The sequence below is a fragment of the Planococcus citri genome, chromosome 1 (assembly GCF_950023065.1).
Source record: "Planococcus citri chromosome 1, ihPlaCitr1.1, whole genome shotgun sequence".
NCBI lineage: Eukaryota > Metazoa > Arthropoda > Insecta > Hemiptera > Pseudococcidae > Planococcus > Planococcus citri.
The window spans coordinates 51,636,645-51,657,031 of NC_088677.1; the positions used below are offsets into that span (position 1 = coordinate 51,636,645).

The window sequence follows — 20,387 nt, forward strand, 5'->3', positions numbered from 1 at the left end:
TTCTGACTTATGGCAAACTCGTGAAATTAGAGCATGATTTGTACTCGTATACTTACCTATAGGTACCTCTACCTACCTACATATAAGTATGTACTATGGCGTAGTAACATATCTAACGAGCTTTAAAAAATTAGAAACACGAACATCTGTTAAACATCACCAGTTCGCTTTTTTTTCTCTGGGTCATTAAAAATCCCCACACCTGCTGTAAAAAAGCTCAATATAAGAAGTTTTCAAAGCCCATTTTTTTGACACAGTTTCAAAAACTTATCAACAACATGAAATTCCTATTCCACGTTCTTTTTATTTCGCTCATCTCGATGTACTGTTGTAGCGCTAAGTGCAAGTTTGGTGAAATCAATTATAAAGAAGAAAATGATGAAGAGGTTGTGTTGAAGCATTACTTATCTCATAAACTATCATTTAGTAATGTTTGTAAGTACGATTATACCTTTGTATGTAAACAATTAAGATATTACCTACACATAGACGCCTACGGGGTGCCCAGAAATATCGAGTACCCCCCAAAAAGTTTTCTACTAAAATACTTTGGTTGGTCACATTGAATGATAATAATGATAGTACATGATTGGTTGTTGGACTGGAGAGATAACATTCCACTGGTCAATCATATGCATCTATTTCACATTGCCAACCTATATTTTTAATGAAAAACTTTCTTAGGGGTACTCGATATTTCTGGGCACCCTGTACATATACCTACTGACTTTTCTTATACTCGTGCCATTCTCGTAATAATGATCATTTTTAATCGATGTATTTTTCAAAATGATCTCTTTTTTTAGGGAATAACATCTTACGAGGCAGATTCATCGATCCCGTCACAAATTTATTAACCTCGGATAAACAAAGCCTATGTGAATGCGTATACGAAAAAGCATACGGAGGTGAAGCCGAACCACACACCTTGGACGAGCAGAAAGCTCAACTTTCACAACGTAAACTTCGACAGATATTCAAAAAAGATGGCACAGCGACTCAAAAACTTGAACTGGTGGTGAAATGTGAAGTAGACAAAAAGACATTCTTTTTGTCGCAAGGATACCAGTCCTACGAAGATCGCAATGTTCACGATGTCTACGCTTACGAACTGAACGATAAAAATCAGATGCAGTTCAAAGGAATGGTTGAAAAATTAAATTTTTCTGATATCGATAAGCATCCTTTGTATAATAAGTTCGTCTATCATTTCATGAACGCTAATTTAGCCGATAAGCATGAATCGTAAGATAGAAATAAATTTCATTTTTTTAAAAATTGATTTTATCTAAGTGAGTAAAATAATAGAATTTGAACGTATATTGATTGTTTTCTTCATTTCTTTAAATGTTGGTTTTTTTACGAAACATTAAAATCAGGGACTTGTCACAAAAGTTCTCAACGTCAATATTTTCAAAGTGGGAGTTAAATAGAGTAGAAAAAACGTCTTCTAAATGAATTCAATACCTACTTGAAGAGCAAAATAAAGGCTCTATCAGAAATACCTCCAAATCTCTAAAAATTCAAAAAACTATAGACCACACGAATTTTTATTTAATTTTATTTTTGAATCGGAAACTTATGGAGGGGCTTAGAGAACTCGTAACTATACGTATGAAAATTAAGGTGAAATTTTTAAAACCAAAATTCGAACAAGACTTGTAGTAGTTGTGGTATGGGATAACACATCCCTTCAGGGTAAGAATTGAATAAATTTAAATAGTGAACATTGAACGTATCTACCTATCTACATGCTTTTTTCCAAATAGCTCCCTGATTTGGCATCTTCAGTTTAAAAATCGAGCTTTTCCAAAAAATCCATCTTTGAACTTCTAAAATTTTTGAAGTATGATTTTGAATTCCATTTCGATGTTCTTCAACACTATATTTAATCTGAACTTACGATTTCATCATTGTGAGTTTCAATTTTCGATATTGAAACAAAAAATTGTAACAGTGAAAAATTTTGAGATTCCTTCTTCAACCCTTAAAAGAAATGGAATCAAGAGTAGAAAAAAAAACAAAAAGCATCCTATACACCGTCGCGTCCTGCCAAATTTCACGTGCTGAATTTTATTTCTCGTTTTTAAATGAATTTTTAAAAATTCAAATTTGACACATTCTTTGCGAAAAACTCAAAATTTGAAAAAATTACAATAAAAAGGTGAAATTTAGATTGTTTAGGGGTTTCGACCTTCCGAATTCATTGGTCGTGGTTTCGAGCTGCTCTGGAGCATAGCTCCATCAACTTTTGAATTTTCGAAGTTTGAAAAAGTTGCTATAAAAAGACCCAAAATGAAATTCAGTGATGAAATCAGCACACCTGTAAACGCAGTGTGACCTTTTCGATCTATTTGGGCACAAATTTTCAAAATCTGTTCGAATTAAAATTTTTCTTCGATAACTGAAAGATTAAAAAATCCACTGGAGGCTCCAGAATGGTTCGAAGAAACCAGCTACGAATTTTTAGATAAAAAAATAGAGTAAATACCTACTACCTAGGAATGGTACAAACCAAAATTCAATACGCGTTTTTACAAGGTAAAAAACTCAAATTGTTTAAAAAATCCATAATCGTATATTTTTACAGAAAAGTACCTAAAATCCCCCCTCTATCTCTTAAATTCAATCCCCTATATCCATTGTAAACACTTTTGAGTTAACTTGGACTCTCCAGCAGAAGTTTATCTAGTCCTCTCTAGCCATTTCAAACCGCTATAGAAGACGTTATATTAAATCTATTCTTCGGTAGCTCAAATTGATGAAAATTAAATCCTGTCCTGTCGTAAGTTTGACTATCTGTATCGATATTACAGCAAGTCAATCGCAAATCTGAGATGAAGGGTTGAAAGTTGAGGAAACCCCCAGTTCTAAAAAATTCCAATCTCCTATATTTTCCTTGATGAGTCCACTTTCCAATACGTTTATAAGAATCGCCAACATTTTGCTGGAGACCCAATAAATCGGGTTCGGTTCGAAAACGGATGTACAGTACTTAAGTATCTAGGTACTCGTAATTGATCAAAAGGGCCCACTTTTACGAGTTTGGAGAAGTTTTAAAACATTTTAAACTCGTAAAAAAATGCTTACACATTTTCAAACCAACTTTTTTTTGAAGAATATGATGTAGTTATACACACCTTGGGCCATTTCCGTTATTTTCGAAAATTCGCCAAAAAAAATTGAAAAATCGTGCATTTTGCGGTTCAAAATTTGGTTCTGGGGCATGAGTAACGTTTTTTTTTTCAATATTTCAATCAGAAAAATTCAGCTCCATTGGAATTGACTGGCTATGAAGTGAAGGTTCCCTTTGTAATGTTTTTTTTTTCTGGAGCTTTATATTGAAGATTTTAATGCTCAATGAAATGAGACGTCTGTTCTCCTATCTTTTAACTTTTTCATTCCATTTTCTTTGCGTAGCAAGGAAGTACTTACTACTTACCTACCTACCTATATGTATTATCCCCCAGACCCATCCTTTCAGGGTACGTTTAGAATCTCGCATGCGCGTTTCAAGTCAGTGAATTTTCATGTGCAGCTCATTTCGTTTCAACACATGCGAAGTAGGTAAGTCAGAGGTGAATAAATGACTAGGTATAACGGATAATTTACACCAACAAATGAGGCCGCACATGTTTCTATTTCACACAAAAAAACGAATTTTCAATCAGCTAGAGTTAAATTCTGTTTGCTGATGAAATTCAGTTTACCTTCACATCGCGAAAAGGTGAACCTAAGGACAAAGTAGAAAAAATTCTGCCGAGTATTTGAAAAAAGTAGATTATCGTGGTTGAGTCGTAATAACATGGTAAAAAAAACTATCGTCATGGCAAAAAACACCCTGCTAATCATCGCATTCTTGATAATTTTTATTGTTTCATATACTCGGGCCGATTGTAAAGCTACATTTTCTGTAACTAAAGAAGATAATGAAAAATCAGTCATGGACGGATATCTTAATAGTAGGAATTCTATATATGACAGATGTAAGTACACGTACTGCCTATCTATGTACCTATCATCTATTTCTAAGATGTATTTTGCTCAACATCTAATCACGTGAGATGTGGGCAAATCACACTACATCGTCGCTTTGCCCAGGTACATATATGTAGGTAAAGGTATAGTGGGCGATGAAAAATTTTAATCCCTAAAAATTAATTTCCAGTTAAAAACATAATGAAAGGAAGACTGGTAGATCCAATCTGCACCGCCAAAGAAGAAGTGCTGTCAGCTTTGTGCGAATGCATCACAAAAAAGAAACCCGACAACGCTAAGAAATCAAATAAAGGAAAAGATGGGAAAGAAGAATCAAAAAGTACGTGCACTTGGACTGTTTTATCGAAACCAAATGGAACCAGTTTGTACAAATATGCCAATTTGTATTCCTGCGGTGATGTGTACATAACGCAAGGATATGGAGCTTATGATGGAAATCTCCACGATGTTTATGTAGTAGAAGTAAAGAAAAACGGAGAAGCATCGTCCTTTATTATCAAAGAAGTCGCAAATGGTATCGATTTCAATGTTTTCAAGGAAGAGAATCATTCGTTTTGGAATCAGCTGTATCTTCAAGGGATGTCATGGCTTTTCAATTTGGATAAGCATCTTTTTTAAAATCTTGTCGTGTAAAAATTTACTTTATTGGAGACTAGGTGAATGAAAATATACATTATTGCAGGCTAAAGTTTTCAAGGGGTAGTTGCGGTAAATTACAAATACTTACCTAACTTCTTATTTTTACAAAAGATGTACCTATTCCAACTGACAGAAAAAGTGTTTAACCAGACACCGCCAAATTAATAGAGCACACTCAAAAAGACATCACCAGCCAACATTTTTGGTGACTTTTTAAAAATAAAATTTGCGTCAAAAATGTGGAAAAACCAAAATTTTGCAAAATTGACCTAAAGGCTGAAATTTGGTACGTACCTGTCCTATTTTCGAACTCCCAAATCGATTGGAAACAATTTAAAATGATTTTGAGCATCCTGGAGCTTCCAGCAGGACTAGCAGGAGAAAAAAAAATCTGATGCTACGCATCACAAACTTTCCGAACATTCTTCTGTTAAGAACTAAGCGAAATAATTGTAAAAATGTAAAATCGTAATATCGTAAAAATGAGAAACACCCGCCATCTCCATGGCGATGCGGCGTATTCATAAAATAATCACTTTAAAATAAAGCGTAACTAATTCGGACCGCGCCGCGCCTTATGCGTTTCTACTGTAGGTGAACTAAAAGGAGACAAAACGTGTGTGATGTTTATTAGTTATTACGTAAAGACTAAGCCTTAACAAATGTTGGAGTTGCCTATACGTTCCTTTTTTCGCATTTAAAGGCTCATAAAATTTTTTCTATGGCACTTACGAACTCCAAATTCTTACTGTGTCGTCTTTACCATACTTCCGACCATCTCTGCAAATTTCAATGAGATATCATCATTAGGTCGCTTTTTATCGCGTTTACAGACATTTTTTGACACATACATACATACATACATACATACATACATACATACATACATACATACACACGCACACACATCATTACCGACGAACTCTACCAAGATGGGACCCTAATTTCTCACATGCGTTGTTCGGACCCCTATTTTTTTTAATATTGAAGGATGGTATAGGTTTATGTACATCTTTTCAATACCTTTAGAATTGGTTCTAAAAATAGAACAGGGTGGTTGTTGTAAATTTCCTTCAACTCTATTTTTTAAAAGTACGCATTTCACATGCGATGACGAGACCCTAAGTGTAAGTTATATACACCTTTGTTTCAAACTTCACAGTACATGATCGGACTTCTATATGAATGCAAGTATGAAATTTTGTATACGTTGTTGGGACATTATACACAAATAGTTATGAATTTTCGCATACATTCTTCGGACCTAATTTGCAATGTTGCCACCTATCTTAGTCACACAAACAGAGTGTCTTATGAGCGATGCTCGGACCTATGAATACAAGTTACATTCGTCAAATTTCTAACATTATGATCCAAGATTGGACTTCCATGTGTATGTAAGTATGAAATTTTATATACGTTGGTTGGACTTGTATAATGACTTCCATGTGTTTTCAATTTTTTTTTGTTCAACATTTTGATGTATTGCACCTTTGAAGACATTGGCCTACTTTTAAAATTTTTTGGAGTCCATTTAATCAGGTTTTTTCTTTTGATTTGGAATAAAATAACATTTGCATATATGTAGCAGTTGTTCAGCGACCTTTGCGAAAATTCTAGTGTTTTTCCCCAACCATATTGAGCTTTTGAATGCGATAACCTACTTTTGAATTTATGCAGGTCAATTTTTATCAAACTTTCGCATTTCTTACGACAAGGGGACGCTAATGGCAGATGTGAAAAGGTTTTCCGACGACTTTTGCGAATATTTATGGGAAAAGCATTTCCATCTCAAATTAAATGCGCAAGCTCGATTTAAAGGGGTCTGAAAAATTCAAATCACTCGCAAAGATCGTCTAATTACCTTTTCACACCTGCCAGAGCGTTTCTATCTCAATTCAAATGCAAAAGTCTGATACAAACTCCCACAAAATTACTCGATTAACCAAAGATGGGACCATTCGAATCGCGGATCAATTTTGAATCGCATTCAGAATTGAAATTTTACTGGAACTGGAAGACCAAAGTTTACTCTGTACTCCACTATCAACAAGCTGTAAAATCCACTGCAGATGGGTTCAAGTCAATTTGGAGCCTCCTGCCACTTTTTGAAAATTTTTAGAACCTTCAGCACATTTGTGAAATTTGAAATTTCAACAAAATTTCATAAAATGGAGTTAGAGAACCAAAATTTTATCAGTTCAACTTTGGAAATATTTTTTTTAGTCAAAGTAAAATTTTCTAACGCTTTGATTTGATTTTAATTAGCTGTGTTGCTTCGATTTCGGAAATTGCTTTCTGAAATCGAAGCAACACAGCTAAATAAAATCACATCAAAGCGTTAGAAAATTTTACTACGACTAAAAAAAATTTGATAATTCCTGGAGCCTCCAGTAGATTTTCGAAACTCGAAATTTCCCCAAAATTTCATTGAATGGAGATGGAAAGCCAAAATTTACTGTGCACCGACTTCAGGTGGGTTCAAGTCATTTTGGAGCCTCCAGTGAATTTTTTTAAATTACTGGAGTCTTCACCAGATTTTTAGTGTGCGTAGCACACTATTGGTTTCGCTTTGAGAAATGAAATTTTATTGGAACTGAATGTTCTCTTAAGCTATCCAACCGTTTTTTGTACCTATTGGACACCATTTGAGAATCATTAAGGCGGAGGGAATAGATTAATTTTCATTCAATTCGGATGGGTAATTGCTGAGTAATTGCAATTTTAGTTCATTATTTTAATGCATTAAATCCTAAAAAAGGGAAAAGGGGACTTGTAGAACACCTGCCGCTCATTGTACCCTGCTATACCCCCAGTCTATTCCATCACCAGCTGTGTTTCATTGTACCCTGTTACACCCCCAGTCTGTTAGCTGTAAATTCCAAGTGGGAGTGGTTTGGTGGGGCGTTTACCAAACAAATATATTATTTTAATGCCCTAACCCTCGTAGCAAAGTTCTGGCTGAGTGGTTAGGGCATGTAGGTAGGAATAGGAAATTTAGGGACCCAGGTTCGAATCCCCGTGAGGTAAGTAGGTAGGTGACGGATTTTTCGTAGGAAAATTGGATAGGTAAATGCTTTGGAGTTACTATGTAGTACATGGTAATGGGGCAAAAACAATGCTGAAACTGAGTTATGAATTATGATATCATTTGCTAACTAAAAATTCATTTCATTAATTTTTTGTCTACCTATAACCATAGGTATAAAGTAAGAATTACTTGACATGAATAATTTTTAACTTTTTACTTATAATTTAAAAATTACTTCAAAATGAGAAATTAAACTAATTTTTGTACAATTGAAACATGTAATTTTTATTATCATGATTTAGTAAAAATTATTAAAACAAAATGATTTTTACTATTGGTACCTATAGCAAAATTTATTAAAATGATAAGTTTTACTATACGATTACAGTAAAAATTATTGAATGGGATCTGGTCCTTAATTGTGAGTATTTAGTTAAATTTTTTTGTAAAAATTACCCATATTTTTTTCGTGTAATAGGCAATGCAAATTCTTAACATAGGTATTTTATAAGATTTTTAATTCTTAATTTAGAATAAAAAGCAAGTTCTGAAAATTGGTTTGAAAATTTATAAATTTGAAGACAATGGAAATTCTAAAAAAAATTATATGAAAATTTGTATTTAGAGACGCTGAGAATTCCAAAAATTGATTAAAAGTTCTGTAAGTTGCAGATAATGTGAACTTGAAAATTATATGAAATAAGTATTGTAATATTTATGAAGAAGATGAGAATTCTGAAAAATTGGAAGCAATGTGAATTCCAAAAATTGAGTAAACGTTTTACAATTTGTGGACAATATGAACTTGAAAATTGAATTTGAAATTTTTTAATTTAAAGACAATAAGAATTCTGAAAAATTATTCAAAATTTGACTATTTAGAGGCAATGTGAATTCTAAAAATTGATTGCAAATTTCCTAACTTAGCAGCAATGGAAAATTCTGAAAATTTATTGAAAACTTTATGAAATTGTAGCGATGGGGAATTCGGGAAATCGATTTGAAATTTTGTAAATTTTAAAACAATGCAAACTATGAAAAACAACTAGAAATTTCTTAATTTAGAAGCAATACAAGCTTATAAATTATTCTGAAATACCTATTGTAATTTGGAAAATATGAAAACACTGAAAAACAATTATTATTTTGAAGCAGTGAGAGTTTCAAAAATTCTCATCACTGTGACATGGTTGATTCACTTATGCACTACCTAGATGTAATAACGGTTATAGCTGTAGAAAAGGCAGCTAGCTACGCACACTTTGCAGCTAAGCTTTGCTTAGCTGTCTAGTTAAAACTTGAACTTTCACGAAATTTCATCAAATGGAGTTAGAAAGCCGAACTCATTCCGCAAACTAATTTCAGGTACGCTACGAAGCCGACTGCAGGTAAATTTCAAGTAGTTTTGTAGCTTCCAGTGACTTTTTGAAAATTACTGAAGCCTCCAGTACATGTTTGACACTTGAAAATTTTCACAAAAACACATCAAATGTAGATGGAAAGTCGAAGAGTTCGAGTGATTTTGGAGCCTTCAGCGATTTTTTTAAAACTTGAAATTTTCACATAGGTACCTAATTTTATCAAATGTTTTCACATACTTTTATCAAATGGAGTTTGATAGCCGAAATTTTCAATACGATATGAAGTGGACTGCAGTGGTTTCAAGTGGTTTAAAAGCTATCAGCTATTTTTTGGAAATTTCAAAGTGGTTGCTTGTTAATAACCTTGACCGATAGAGTACTTGGGTACCCGTTATTTTTTTTTTAAATCGGCATCGCGTATCTTGAATAAAACGTATTATTTTTGAGAACCAATTTATTCGATTTCTCACTTCTTCGAAAATTTAAAAAATTCACTCTTCCTCTTTGGTTTGAGGTAAAAAGATACAATTCAGTTGACATCCTATTTTTGCATTTCTCCAAAGTAGATTGCTGGTAGTTTCAATCCATTTTGGAGCCTTCTGCGCCTTTTTAAAAACTTTAGTTCTTTAAAAAATGCCACAAAATCTGCCTGAATTGATAATGCGTACTGCGCAGAGTGAATTTCGGCTAAGTTTCAAAAATCTCCCGGAGGCTACAGTAATTTCTAAAAAGTCGCCGGAAGCTCCAAACGATCTTAAATCCACCTGCGGTCGACGTCTGGCGTATTGAAATCAGTTCGCAGGATGGTGTTTGGTTGTGATGAAATTTCATGGAAGTTCAAGTTTCAAAAATCTGCTGGAGGCTCCAGAGCTAGTCAAAACTGTTTGAAACATTTTCCAATCGATTTGGCAGGTCGAAAATAGGGTGTATCCTAAATTTCAGTTTTCTACATCAATTTGATTTTCTCACTCATTTGTGACCTGAATTCGATTTTCAAAAATTCACCAAAAATCGAAAAGGGCACGAGCACTTGAAATTTTTGACAGGTGTTAAATTTTTGCCTGCTCATTTGATCTACCATTGTACGGTTTATAAAATTATGTGCAAGTCCGCTGTTAGAACGCAAAATTTGCAATTTTGGCTGATCTGTCAATCAAAATGGCCGCCATTGTGTACGCATGGCCACTTTTTTGAGGACAAGGGCTAGAAATGTTCCTTAGAATTCCTCCTTTAAGAAAAAAATTGCCTGGGAGGATTGGCAGGGGTGCTGAATAGATCGTTATGCGGGCCCTCCAACTATTAGGAAGCTTCAACTTTTGGAAATTTCTTTCGACAGTCTGGACAGTTATTAATAACTTACAACAAATTAATTTTTAAAAAAAAGTTGTCTGTAGGATTTCGAAAAATTTGTTAGAACTGATTGGCATTTGAAAATTGTCTTTCCTTCTCGTAATATAATTTCTATGATTTTTGAGTGAAATTTTCAAAACGTGTGTTCAATATACGTAGTACATACTTATTTTTAAATCCAAAATCTTTTTTTAAAAAAGTTTCCAAAAATAACGAAAAATCAGTTTCAGAAGCTGTAACTTTGGAAATTGTGTCATTTCTTTGCCATACAACAATTTCCCAAGTGCATTAGTATGATTTTTTGTTTGTGCGATCTCGTGTTATTTTTGTGCTCAAAATTTTCCGAAAAATCGCCAAAAAATGTTGAAAGAAAAGAATTGTACTGCTTCACCTTTGGACTTGAGAATTTGTTTAGTTTGGAAATCGTCTCAAATAATCTGATGTTTTCTCATCAAATTTTTCGTCAGTTATGGATTTGGGGTATTTTTGGAAAATTTCGGACCTGAGAAATATAAATATTCAGCAGAATCGTCTGAAAGGTTTCAAAAAATTCAATTGCGCAGCTCTGAATCTTGCGTTTCTTGGACGATTTCCAAAGTTCAAACTTTTCAATCAAATTCTTTTGCAGATTTTGCATGATTTTTTGAAAGTTTGGACTCAAAAATTATTATTATGAATGCACGTCTGGGAAATCGTACCACAACGCTAGGAAAATTATAATAAGTTAACCAAAGGGCGATTTTCAAATTTAAAGGTTCCCAAGTTACATATTTGAAAACGTTTTTGAAAACTTAAAAAAAAATCATATTTTAAGTTGAAGCTGTTCAATATAGAACAACACTGGTTACCATCTCATACCAAAAGCTATACGCGACGGTGTCTGGACTTGGTTATGACATGTTGTGTGTTTGCCGTTGATTTCAGCGGCAACGTTGCAATACGAGTCCGAACATGGTATGCAGGGTTAGACAAAAATAAGGTCCGAACAACGTATAAGTAAATTCATATTACTTACACCCGCTGCAGTGGTTCCATGTGTATATTAAGTTGGGTGTATCAGCTAAAAAAACATCATGTGTTCTATACGTTCCAAGGACTTTTTACATGAACCACTTTTGATAATTTTGCCATGGCTAAAATTACTCGTAGATCACGAAAAAATGGTTAAAACGTTGTTCGGACCTACCTAAAGTCCGAACAACGTTTTGGGTCCGAACAACGCACGTGAAATTTCAAGGGTGTGGCCGAACAACGTATAGTTTGTAAACCCATACATACACACATCATCTCAAAATTGCTCAAAACAAACTTGTGTGAAGTCGAAATTCAAATCCGAGTGTAAATTCCAAAGTTCATTTTCCGGCCGAAAACAATACTTTCCTATACATCGCTTCGCGCTGTTCGGAAAGTAAAAACAGCAACGAAGGTAATCACACGAATAGGTACATGTCATGCAACATACGATACATTGCAAGCATGAAGTTTTGCCTACCTTTTGTTTTCAAGGAGTTGAAATCAAAAATGCGAAAATACAATAAATAATATGCTTAAAAGACAATTTTTCGATGAAAAAGAAAACATTTTTAGTAGGTTGCATTAAATTTTGAAGGTTTAACATCGGCACGATTTTGTAAGATTTGACTTCTACACGTTCTAACTGCTGCATTATGATATTAACAAAGAAAAAAATGTATTGTTTAGGTACCTATGGGAATGGACTAGTCAAAATTAAAATACTCTTAATATTTCAATATTTCGTTGAAATATGTATCAAAGAATTGGAACGGTACCGGAGCTTGATTTTTCGGTGTCTTAAAATGATAGTACATAAAAAAATGCTCAGATACCTACCTTCATTAAAAAAAAAAACTCAAATTTGAAAGTTAGAAACACTTGATTGGTAATAGAAGTGAAATTTTGATTTTTTTTAATAGCAAATTCAACAAGTATTTACATAGGTACCTACCCATTAAAAATTGTTTAAAGCATAAAAATAAGGTATAGGTAACTCAAAATAATTTTATGAAATAAAAAATAAAGAATCGGAAAGTCTTACAGTTTGAAAAATGATGTTATAGTTTGACATGAAGATGGCAAATTGCTCTTGTAATGAAAATTTAAACATTATCGGGTATTGGGAAATTACAAAAATGTCGAAACGATTGAAAGTAGATATCTACTTTTGAAAAAATGAAAAAATTGAAACAAAATTATTTTATTTTATGATGAGAAATGAATGTTGATAACTACATGTATTTTTATTATGTATCTACGGGGAGAAAATCAAAAAAGGTTAACAAAAGTTGAAGTAGAAAAATTGTTCTATTCGACAAAATAATGCATATTTTCATGCTGTAGAAATTTCAAGAAATTGAACAGTTTTTTAGCTTTAAAAAAACCTTTTGACCTTTTCGCCAAATTTGGGAGGGGGGGGGGTGTCTGTTCAAATATGAATTTTCCCGCCGAAACTAAAATATTGTCAATCAATCAAAAATTATCCCTGGATCTTCAATCAGAACCAATCAAAGTTCACTTTTGCTCCTTCAAGAGTAATTTGAAATTCCTAGAGAAAATATAAAATTTATTTCCAAGGTATTTCATACTTTGAAGTACGTAAGTATCGCTTTTTGTTTTATTTTTTTTTGAAAAAACCAAAAAGAATAAAAATATGAAAATAATTCTTCATTTTGTGCTGCAAGTCCTTCTACCTCAAGTTGGAAAAAATAAAAAAATTACCTACTTATCTAATGAATAAATTTTTATTCAGATCGCTCGATTTCCGTGACAAAACTCATCCGAATCTTTTTCAAGAAAACCCCTCCCTCAAGCTAATTTTCCCTCTAAACGAATGAAATTGAAAATAAACCAAAAACAATTGCTCAACATTAGTAGTAAAGGCGTGAACTCGCACCCAGCTTTTTTGGTACCTCTGCACCCAGTACCTATAAACCCAGTTAGTATAGGGTTATATGGAACGTGTTTCGCGAGACGGGATGTGGGGAGGAGGGATGGTCCGCGTACAGGTAGTTTGCAGGTATGCGATGCGTGTTATCTGTTCTACCCCTCTCACCACTAACACCACCGGCAAGGGGTATTTCCTATACGTGGAGTGCGTCCGATACATTCCCTGCCCTGTACCTTGGAACCCCCTACCTATACACTCGTTGCGTTCGTTTTCTACACTAGGTGTGTATGTATTCGATCGTTGAAAATCAGTTTTTTGGGTAGGTACGTACGTGTTATAAATAGGTAGGTACCTATACTTTTTTTTCCCTCGGACGTGGGTATGAACAACACAGTGAGTTTAAATTTTGCTTTGGGAAGTAAAATTGAAACTTTTGCATTACCTTAACCTATAAAGGGTGGAGGGTACTGGAACACAAGTGGAAGGCCCTGTAACCCCCCCCCCCCCCCCCGTAATTATTATTAGGCACAGTGCGTAATTTTTTACATACACTTGGGTATATTTTTTCGAGTACCTACTTACTTACCTATATGGGTCTATTTGCTCAAGTACAAACTGTACATTTTCTTTCATTCGAGAATGTTTTTTTATATATTTTTTTAAAATATGCAATCACGTATGTACTCGTAATTATACGTATATACCTACAGTTGTGTATCTACACAGATTTAATAAGTATCTTCATATTTTTTTCCGAGATTCGGTTTAAGGACCAAAAGTTAGTTTAACAGAAGCGAGTGTAACTACCAATATCCGTACCCCTCGCCCCCCCCACCCTATTTGTGAGAAATATGAGAAATCACACGAAAATATACTTTTACCTACAAATACAATACATTTGAGAGGACCAATTAGTAGAAAAAAAGAAGTCTCCACTGACCACACACACACACATATACATTAGGTACATTAAGGAATGTATACTAGGTAAGCCAGTAGAAAATAAGTACCTATTATAATATGTATAAAATGACCAATCATTAGCAAGCTTAGTTGAAAAAATGAAACAAAATAGATTCATCTAGAAAACTGTCAATTGCCAAATAATCTGAAAAAATCAACAAACCATTATATGTACATAGGTACTTATCTAGATCTTTTTTTTTTTTTTTTTTCTAAATGGCCATATAGCTCAACTGTAGAATGTAGGTATTTAGGTAGGTATGGTGAAGTGTCCTTTTTTTCTTCTTTTTTTTTGCAGGTAATGGAATTTTGCGTGAGAAATACTAAGAGATAATTACTATAATGAACTAATGACCACCAGTAATGCTTTAATCTTATTCATTATCAATATATAGGAATTTGTGAGAAAGAGAACTCCAATAATTAACTGTGAAATGTTTCTTTTTCTGGAATATTCTTTTTTTTTCTTAAAGAGAAAGCTAATTAGAAATGATCTTTTAAGGGTAATAATTATGTAGAAAATAGCCTAGATCTTTCTACTGGCCACCATGAAGTTTCTAGAGAAGGATCACAGGATTGCAGGGTATAAAATAAACCAGAGATTGATTTTAAAAATCAGTTGTTTTCCCAAGTTTGAAAGAGTCTAGAGCTCTTGAGTATCCAAGTACATATGTTCTTACTTCGTGATTTTAGCAGTGTTTATTAGTGTGTTATTTTTTTGTGGACCTATTTTTCGCGAATTGTTTTCATAGTTTTCAAACTTACTTCATTTTTTTTCATTTTTTTTTTTTTTAAATTTCTTTTGCAAACTATTTTTTTTTCATTTCTTTTTTTTGTCATTTTGTTTTTCTCAAAAAAATTGTCTCGTGTTTTTGAGATCAGTACACATTTTGTGTTTTGTGAATTACGTGAATACTTTGAAGAATAAAAATGAAATCTCCCAAGAGTTTATACACTCAAGCTGTGGGCAGAGTTGTTGTATTTTTCAAAAATCCAGAAACCTTTGCCTGGATATACAATTTAAATCCTAAAATGCTTCCAAAAACCATAGCCGAAGATATTCAGGAGAATTTTTATTTTTATTTTGCGGAGGCCATTGATCGGTATGTTACAACTTATTATTTGAATGAAAATTTGGTTTCAAACACATACAAGAAGTTTGTCAGTGTTGAAGAGATTATCAGTTTATTCAAGCCAAATAAAGCTGTAATTTTGGATCCTCAAAAATTGTTTCAAATAGTTGCTGGTGCAAAGAAGCATTTGAAACACCCAAATCCTTTGGGTGAAAATTTTTGTGTTTATTTTGATAGGTATGTGGTAACTTCAAATCTACCTAATGATATAGTGCTCCCAACAGAAAATTGTTGTTCTCGTTGTTACCAACATTTTATAAAACTTGATACAATACCTAGAATGGTAGACCTATTAGTCCATAAAACTTTTGTTAGATGTATTACATTAAGAAATATACTTGAGAAAATAGTTGATCATGAACTTACTTGTTCATTTTGTTATGTTGTTCCCACTGTATCCATATATCCATTTTATGAATTTATAAACATTTTAGATCGAAATCCTCATCATAAAAGAGATATAGAACAACAAAATATCAGCTATGAATTATGTCAATTTATAGTTAGTGATAATATAAACCCATTTGATTACTACTCTACATACCCTGTAAGAAGAATTTGTCCATAGTACATAGGTATGTGTATCAATCCAAATCAACTTTATTTTTTTTACTTTATATTTACGATGTATTTTAAATCATTATTATTATGGTCAAGATTAAAAACTATGCCAATTTTTTTTTCAATACACTACTGTCCCTCTTTTTTTTTTAAATGCTCTGTATTTTTATTAGGCATAGTAACTATTACGTAGTTCAGAAGTACTCTTACCTTATACTTACTTTTTTTTTTTCTTTCTATTAATCTATACATACTCGTACTTTGTATTATAGCTATTATTATTTTATCTTTTTCTTCTTTTTCTGTGGTAATATAGAAAAATATATGTTCTTTTTAACAAATGAAATCATTTTTTTCTTGAATTGGTGCAGGTAATAACAAAATATTCAAGAAATTGTACACTGACAGAGAGAAATATGTATTGAATTGAAATCTTATAAAAGTATATACATCTTACATTAGGAAATTACTGAATAACTATAAAATATCTTATATTACTAGAGTAAGTATAATTATCCTAAACTAAGGGAAAAAAACTTACCAAGATACTTACAGAATAATAATAATAACAATACATAAACTACAGCTGAATAACTAATATTTACATGAATTGGCTCCCATGTGAAGAGCCATATGCAAATTTCAAAGCAAAGTTGAGTTCATTTACAATTTTTTCTCGACATTGAGTATAAACCTCAACATAAATTTTTTCAGAGAGAATGTTAGATAGTAATGTGAGTTGTTGTACTTCTTCAGAGTTAAACTTGACAAAAGTACCATAAACATCCTTAACAATAGACTCTATAATATCTAGATTATTAAAGTTAATTTTTTGATGACAAGCAGCATGAGCCTTTTGGAAGATGTGGTTATACACAGCTGAACACCCAATTTTATACAGATCCAAAGTCTTTATAGTTAAAACTACACAGTTAGACAATTCAAGTAGTTTACACCAAGTCTTTTCTTGAATTATAAATACATCAGGTATTACATTTTCATATATCAAGGCATCAGAAATTATAATAGATTTTTGATTATAAAATTGGCGGAATTGTACTTTAATATAACTATTAATTTCTAAAGTATGTGGTTTGAAATTCTCAGTTGAAGAGAAGTATCGGTTTATAATTTCAATATTTCCAGGTGACATGAGTGTCTGATAGCTTTCCAGATCCAAATAAACACCAGAGCTACTTGTAGGAACATGTTTTGTGAAGTAGATAGTTGGCTGGAAGTCTTTATCAATGTCTGCCCCAATAAGAATTTGTTTTGTACCACTCCAGTTTAATGTGTAAAGATGAGCCAAAATTAAATTTCTGCGATACTTGCGATGTTTTTGTACCACAGATTTTACTTTAGGTTCAGGGTTAACTGTGTCTATGGTTACCTGGTTCTGAGATGTTTCAATATTATCAATCAATTCACTCAAGTTTCTACGTTTCTTGCTGTTTGTGTTTCCCATAACAGGGGTGCTCTCTAATACAGACATTGAGGATTCAAGATTTTCACACAAAGATACCATTTTAATAGATTTATGTAGCACAATAAACACAAGTTTTAACAAAATAGCGTGTAACAGAAAAAATATCACACAAGTTATACTCAAGATATACACTTGACCAAACAAGAGACTAAACGCAAACAGAGACTAAACTGGTAATAAAAATTCACATTGCTGAGTTGTGTATATATTAGTAGCATTAGAGAGATAGTCACCTCCCTCCATAGAGAAATTTGGGTGGGAATAAGAAAATCATCCAATGAGAATCAAGTTTTGTAATCGACAATTGTCTGGTTTTTCTAGATGTTTTAAGAAACCTTTAATAATAGGTAGAATTTCTGGTGTAGACAAAAGAACCTTTACTAATGTGCATTTGCTGTTTTTCCCTAAGAATATTCTAGAATACAAGTACTTAATGAGTAAATCATTGGTGGTCCTATTATTAGAAAACAACCCTAAGAAATCTCTTAAGGTATAATGACGAGTTTTAAAATACAAATAAACAATACAATACTGGCCACACACAGTAGAGAAATAACCTTGAAGACCTTGGGTATTGTAAGTCCATACTTTGGAATTCTTTTGCATGAATGTGACAAATTCCTGCTTTAGAGGCGGAAATCCGTAACTGTCGAAATATTCTGCTTTCTCTCTAACATCAATATGAATGCATACCCAATGACTGCCTTTTTGTCTACTATTATCCAAGTTAACAATGACAGAACAAGGTAATGATACTTTTGATACAGGTAAGCAATCTGCTGCATATACATTCTCATGAGCAGCGAGAATATGCGAAAGTAAATGTTGTTTCAGTTGTAATGTGTTCATTTCTTCTTGTCATTTACTTTTATTGTTTCAATTATTAAGGGATGAATTTTTGTACAGTTTTTCAAATACTTGAGATACCAAGATTTATACTTGAAAGTAGCCACAACCGAACAAATATAGATACTATTAAAATTACTATCATGTCGACAGTACATGCATTTATTAAATACATTGTCCAATGGAAGGTTTTTAAAAGTAGGACAACCAATTTCATCCAAATCAAGCACTTGCTTCTTTGTAATTTTCTCTAGATATTTTGATCTTTCTATACCTTTAGACAAGATTAAACTTGCATTTTGTGTAACATCTTGCAACAGTTGTATAGCATCTTCAAGATACATGTAACCATCATTCCACTTCAGGCCGTGATAATTTTCTTCCAGCCATCTAACCTCTCTTTGTTTCTTAAAAGATAACTCGCGTACATGAAATGGAGGCTTAACAATACAATGAGTAAAAATGTGAGAACGAACCGACACCACACATATTTCTTTCAATATAAACTTGTTACAATCATCTTTGAAACCTTGAACATCCACGATGAACACGCACATATTTCCTCACGACTGCACAAATACTCATCAACTGGACAAAAAAAAGGTGTAAGCCCTGTACTTTTATAACTATTTAACTCTATCTCACTCAGAACTACCATACTTAGCTACCAAAATCGATAGAAACATTTCTCCTTTTATCAATTTCAACAATGTTATCATATTCTGCATACATAATTACATTCACACCATCTTCTAATGCCGATGAAAATCCTAAGTCTACACGAACACTTCCATGACGTATAAGACTCCAATGTGTTGGAAGATGGGCGGATAAATCTTGAGTAAGGTCATAACAATATAGTGTGTAGCCTCCTTTAAAGTCTTCATATGAGATATTGTGAGTATGATTTGAGTAATGTATACCTGTACCTTTGAAAAGTGTATTGTATGCCTCAGCATAAAGAGAATTACTATAATCAGGTTGAAGTGCTTTGGAGGGAACTTGATGTCCGTCAACATATAGGCATAGGTAATTGAGATTATAATGATGAAAATTAAAAGGATTGGTTTTAAAATCTCCATTTGCTGATTTATTACTAACCAAAGCCAAAATCACTCGTTTTGGGAGCTGTCCGTTGATGAGGTTATCAATTGTATAACTACGAAGACCGCTTGCCAAAGTAGTAGTTTTAACATCTACTCTTGTTATAGGATATTTTGCTGTGCATTTATCTAAGGCCTTTGAATGAGCAATTAGAATGCTAGGATTTAATTTCATCTTCCGAATGTTCAATGCTGCATCCAAAAATTGTACTTTATATTCATTATTAGTACTAGTTATGAGTGAGAAAGATGGTCGTGAAATAATTAAACGTAATCGAAGTTCAACACCATTTAGTAAGGCACGATCATGATTAAATAAATCACTATGTAAATGACCAAGCATTTCAACAGCTTTGCTACCAGCAATAATAGCCTGACGTTTTTTAAACCCTTCATTTGTGGCATACTCATTCATTTTACCACCCTCATCAGCATAAAACAAAACATTTTTTAAATGGGTATCCTTTGAGTCGGAATTGTAGTTGAGAATGTTTTCAATGTAGGCTCTGTAGGCATAATTACCAGTAGGTGTAGATACTAGACGCTGGTTCAAATAAATATCAACTTGTGAAAATAAGGAGTGCATCCAATTGTTGACAGGAGCAACAACATCATCATTTCCCAAAGCAGTACCATCACTTTTTGTAACTTTCACTTTCAAGTATAACATAGTATGTGATAAATCCATGTACTCTTCACCTATACCTGGAACTGTGAATTCGATTTGAGATGTCTCACTGAGAGCAGAAATTGGCTTGTATTCCACCCATTCTCCACGTTCTATAGCAACTTGGGTTGGTGGTAAAGCGAATAAGTCCAATTCGGATTTTGTACACTCACAGGAATCAATGTGTAGGAAAGACATTATAGTGTTATGAAAATATATCTTGCGTCACAACGGAGTATTTATTTCTATTTGCTTTTGAGGTTTGACGACGTTTTACTACTTTCTTGCTTGGCTTTGCACTTTTCTTTGTAGTTTTCTTTTGTTTCACAGTTTTATTACTTTT

General features: G+C 32.9%; 1 protein-coding gene and 1 long non-coding RNA gene across 2 annotated transcripts; both read left to right on the plus strand.

Annotated features, from left to right (window-relative positions):
• The first annotated feature begins 182 nt into the window (after nucleotides 1-182).
• Nucleotides 183-1,322, plus strand: LOC135842275 (uncharacterized). The gene is made up of 2 exons (XM_065359655.1): nucleotides 183-435; nucleotides 807-1,322. The coding sequence occupies exons 1-2, from the start codon at nucleotides 279-281 to the stop codon at nucleotides 1,247-1,249; spliced, it is 600 nt and encodes a 199-aa protein (XP_065215727.1). The 5' UTR covers nucleotides 183-278; the 3' UTR covers nucleotides 1,250-1,322.
• A 2,309-nt stretch (nucleotides 1,323-3,631) lies between these two features.
• Nucleotides 3,632-4,695, plus strand: LOC135832598 (uncharacterized). The gene is made up of 2 exons (XR_010556335.1): nucleotides 3,632-3,986; nucleotides 4,169-4,695. It is a non-coding gene; the product is annotated as an uncharacterized LOC135832598 (long non-coding RNA).
• Nucleotides 4,696-20,387: the final 15,692 nt, after the last annotated feature.

Excerpts from the sequence above, each read along its gene's own strand:
- LOC135842275 (XM_065359655.1), top strand. The coding sequence starts at position 279 with ATGAAATTCCTATTCCACGTTCTTTTTATTTCGCTCATCTCGATGTAC. Across the intron at positions 436-806 it reads ACTATCATTTAGTAATGTTT|GGAATAACATCTTACGAGGC; the intron begins GTAAGTACGATT and ends CTCTTTTTTTAG.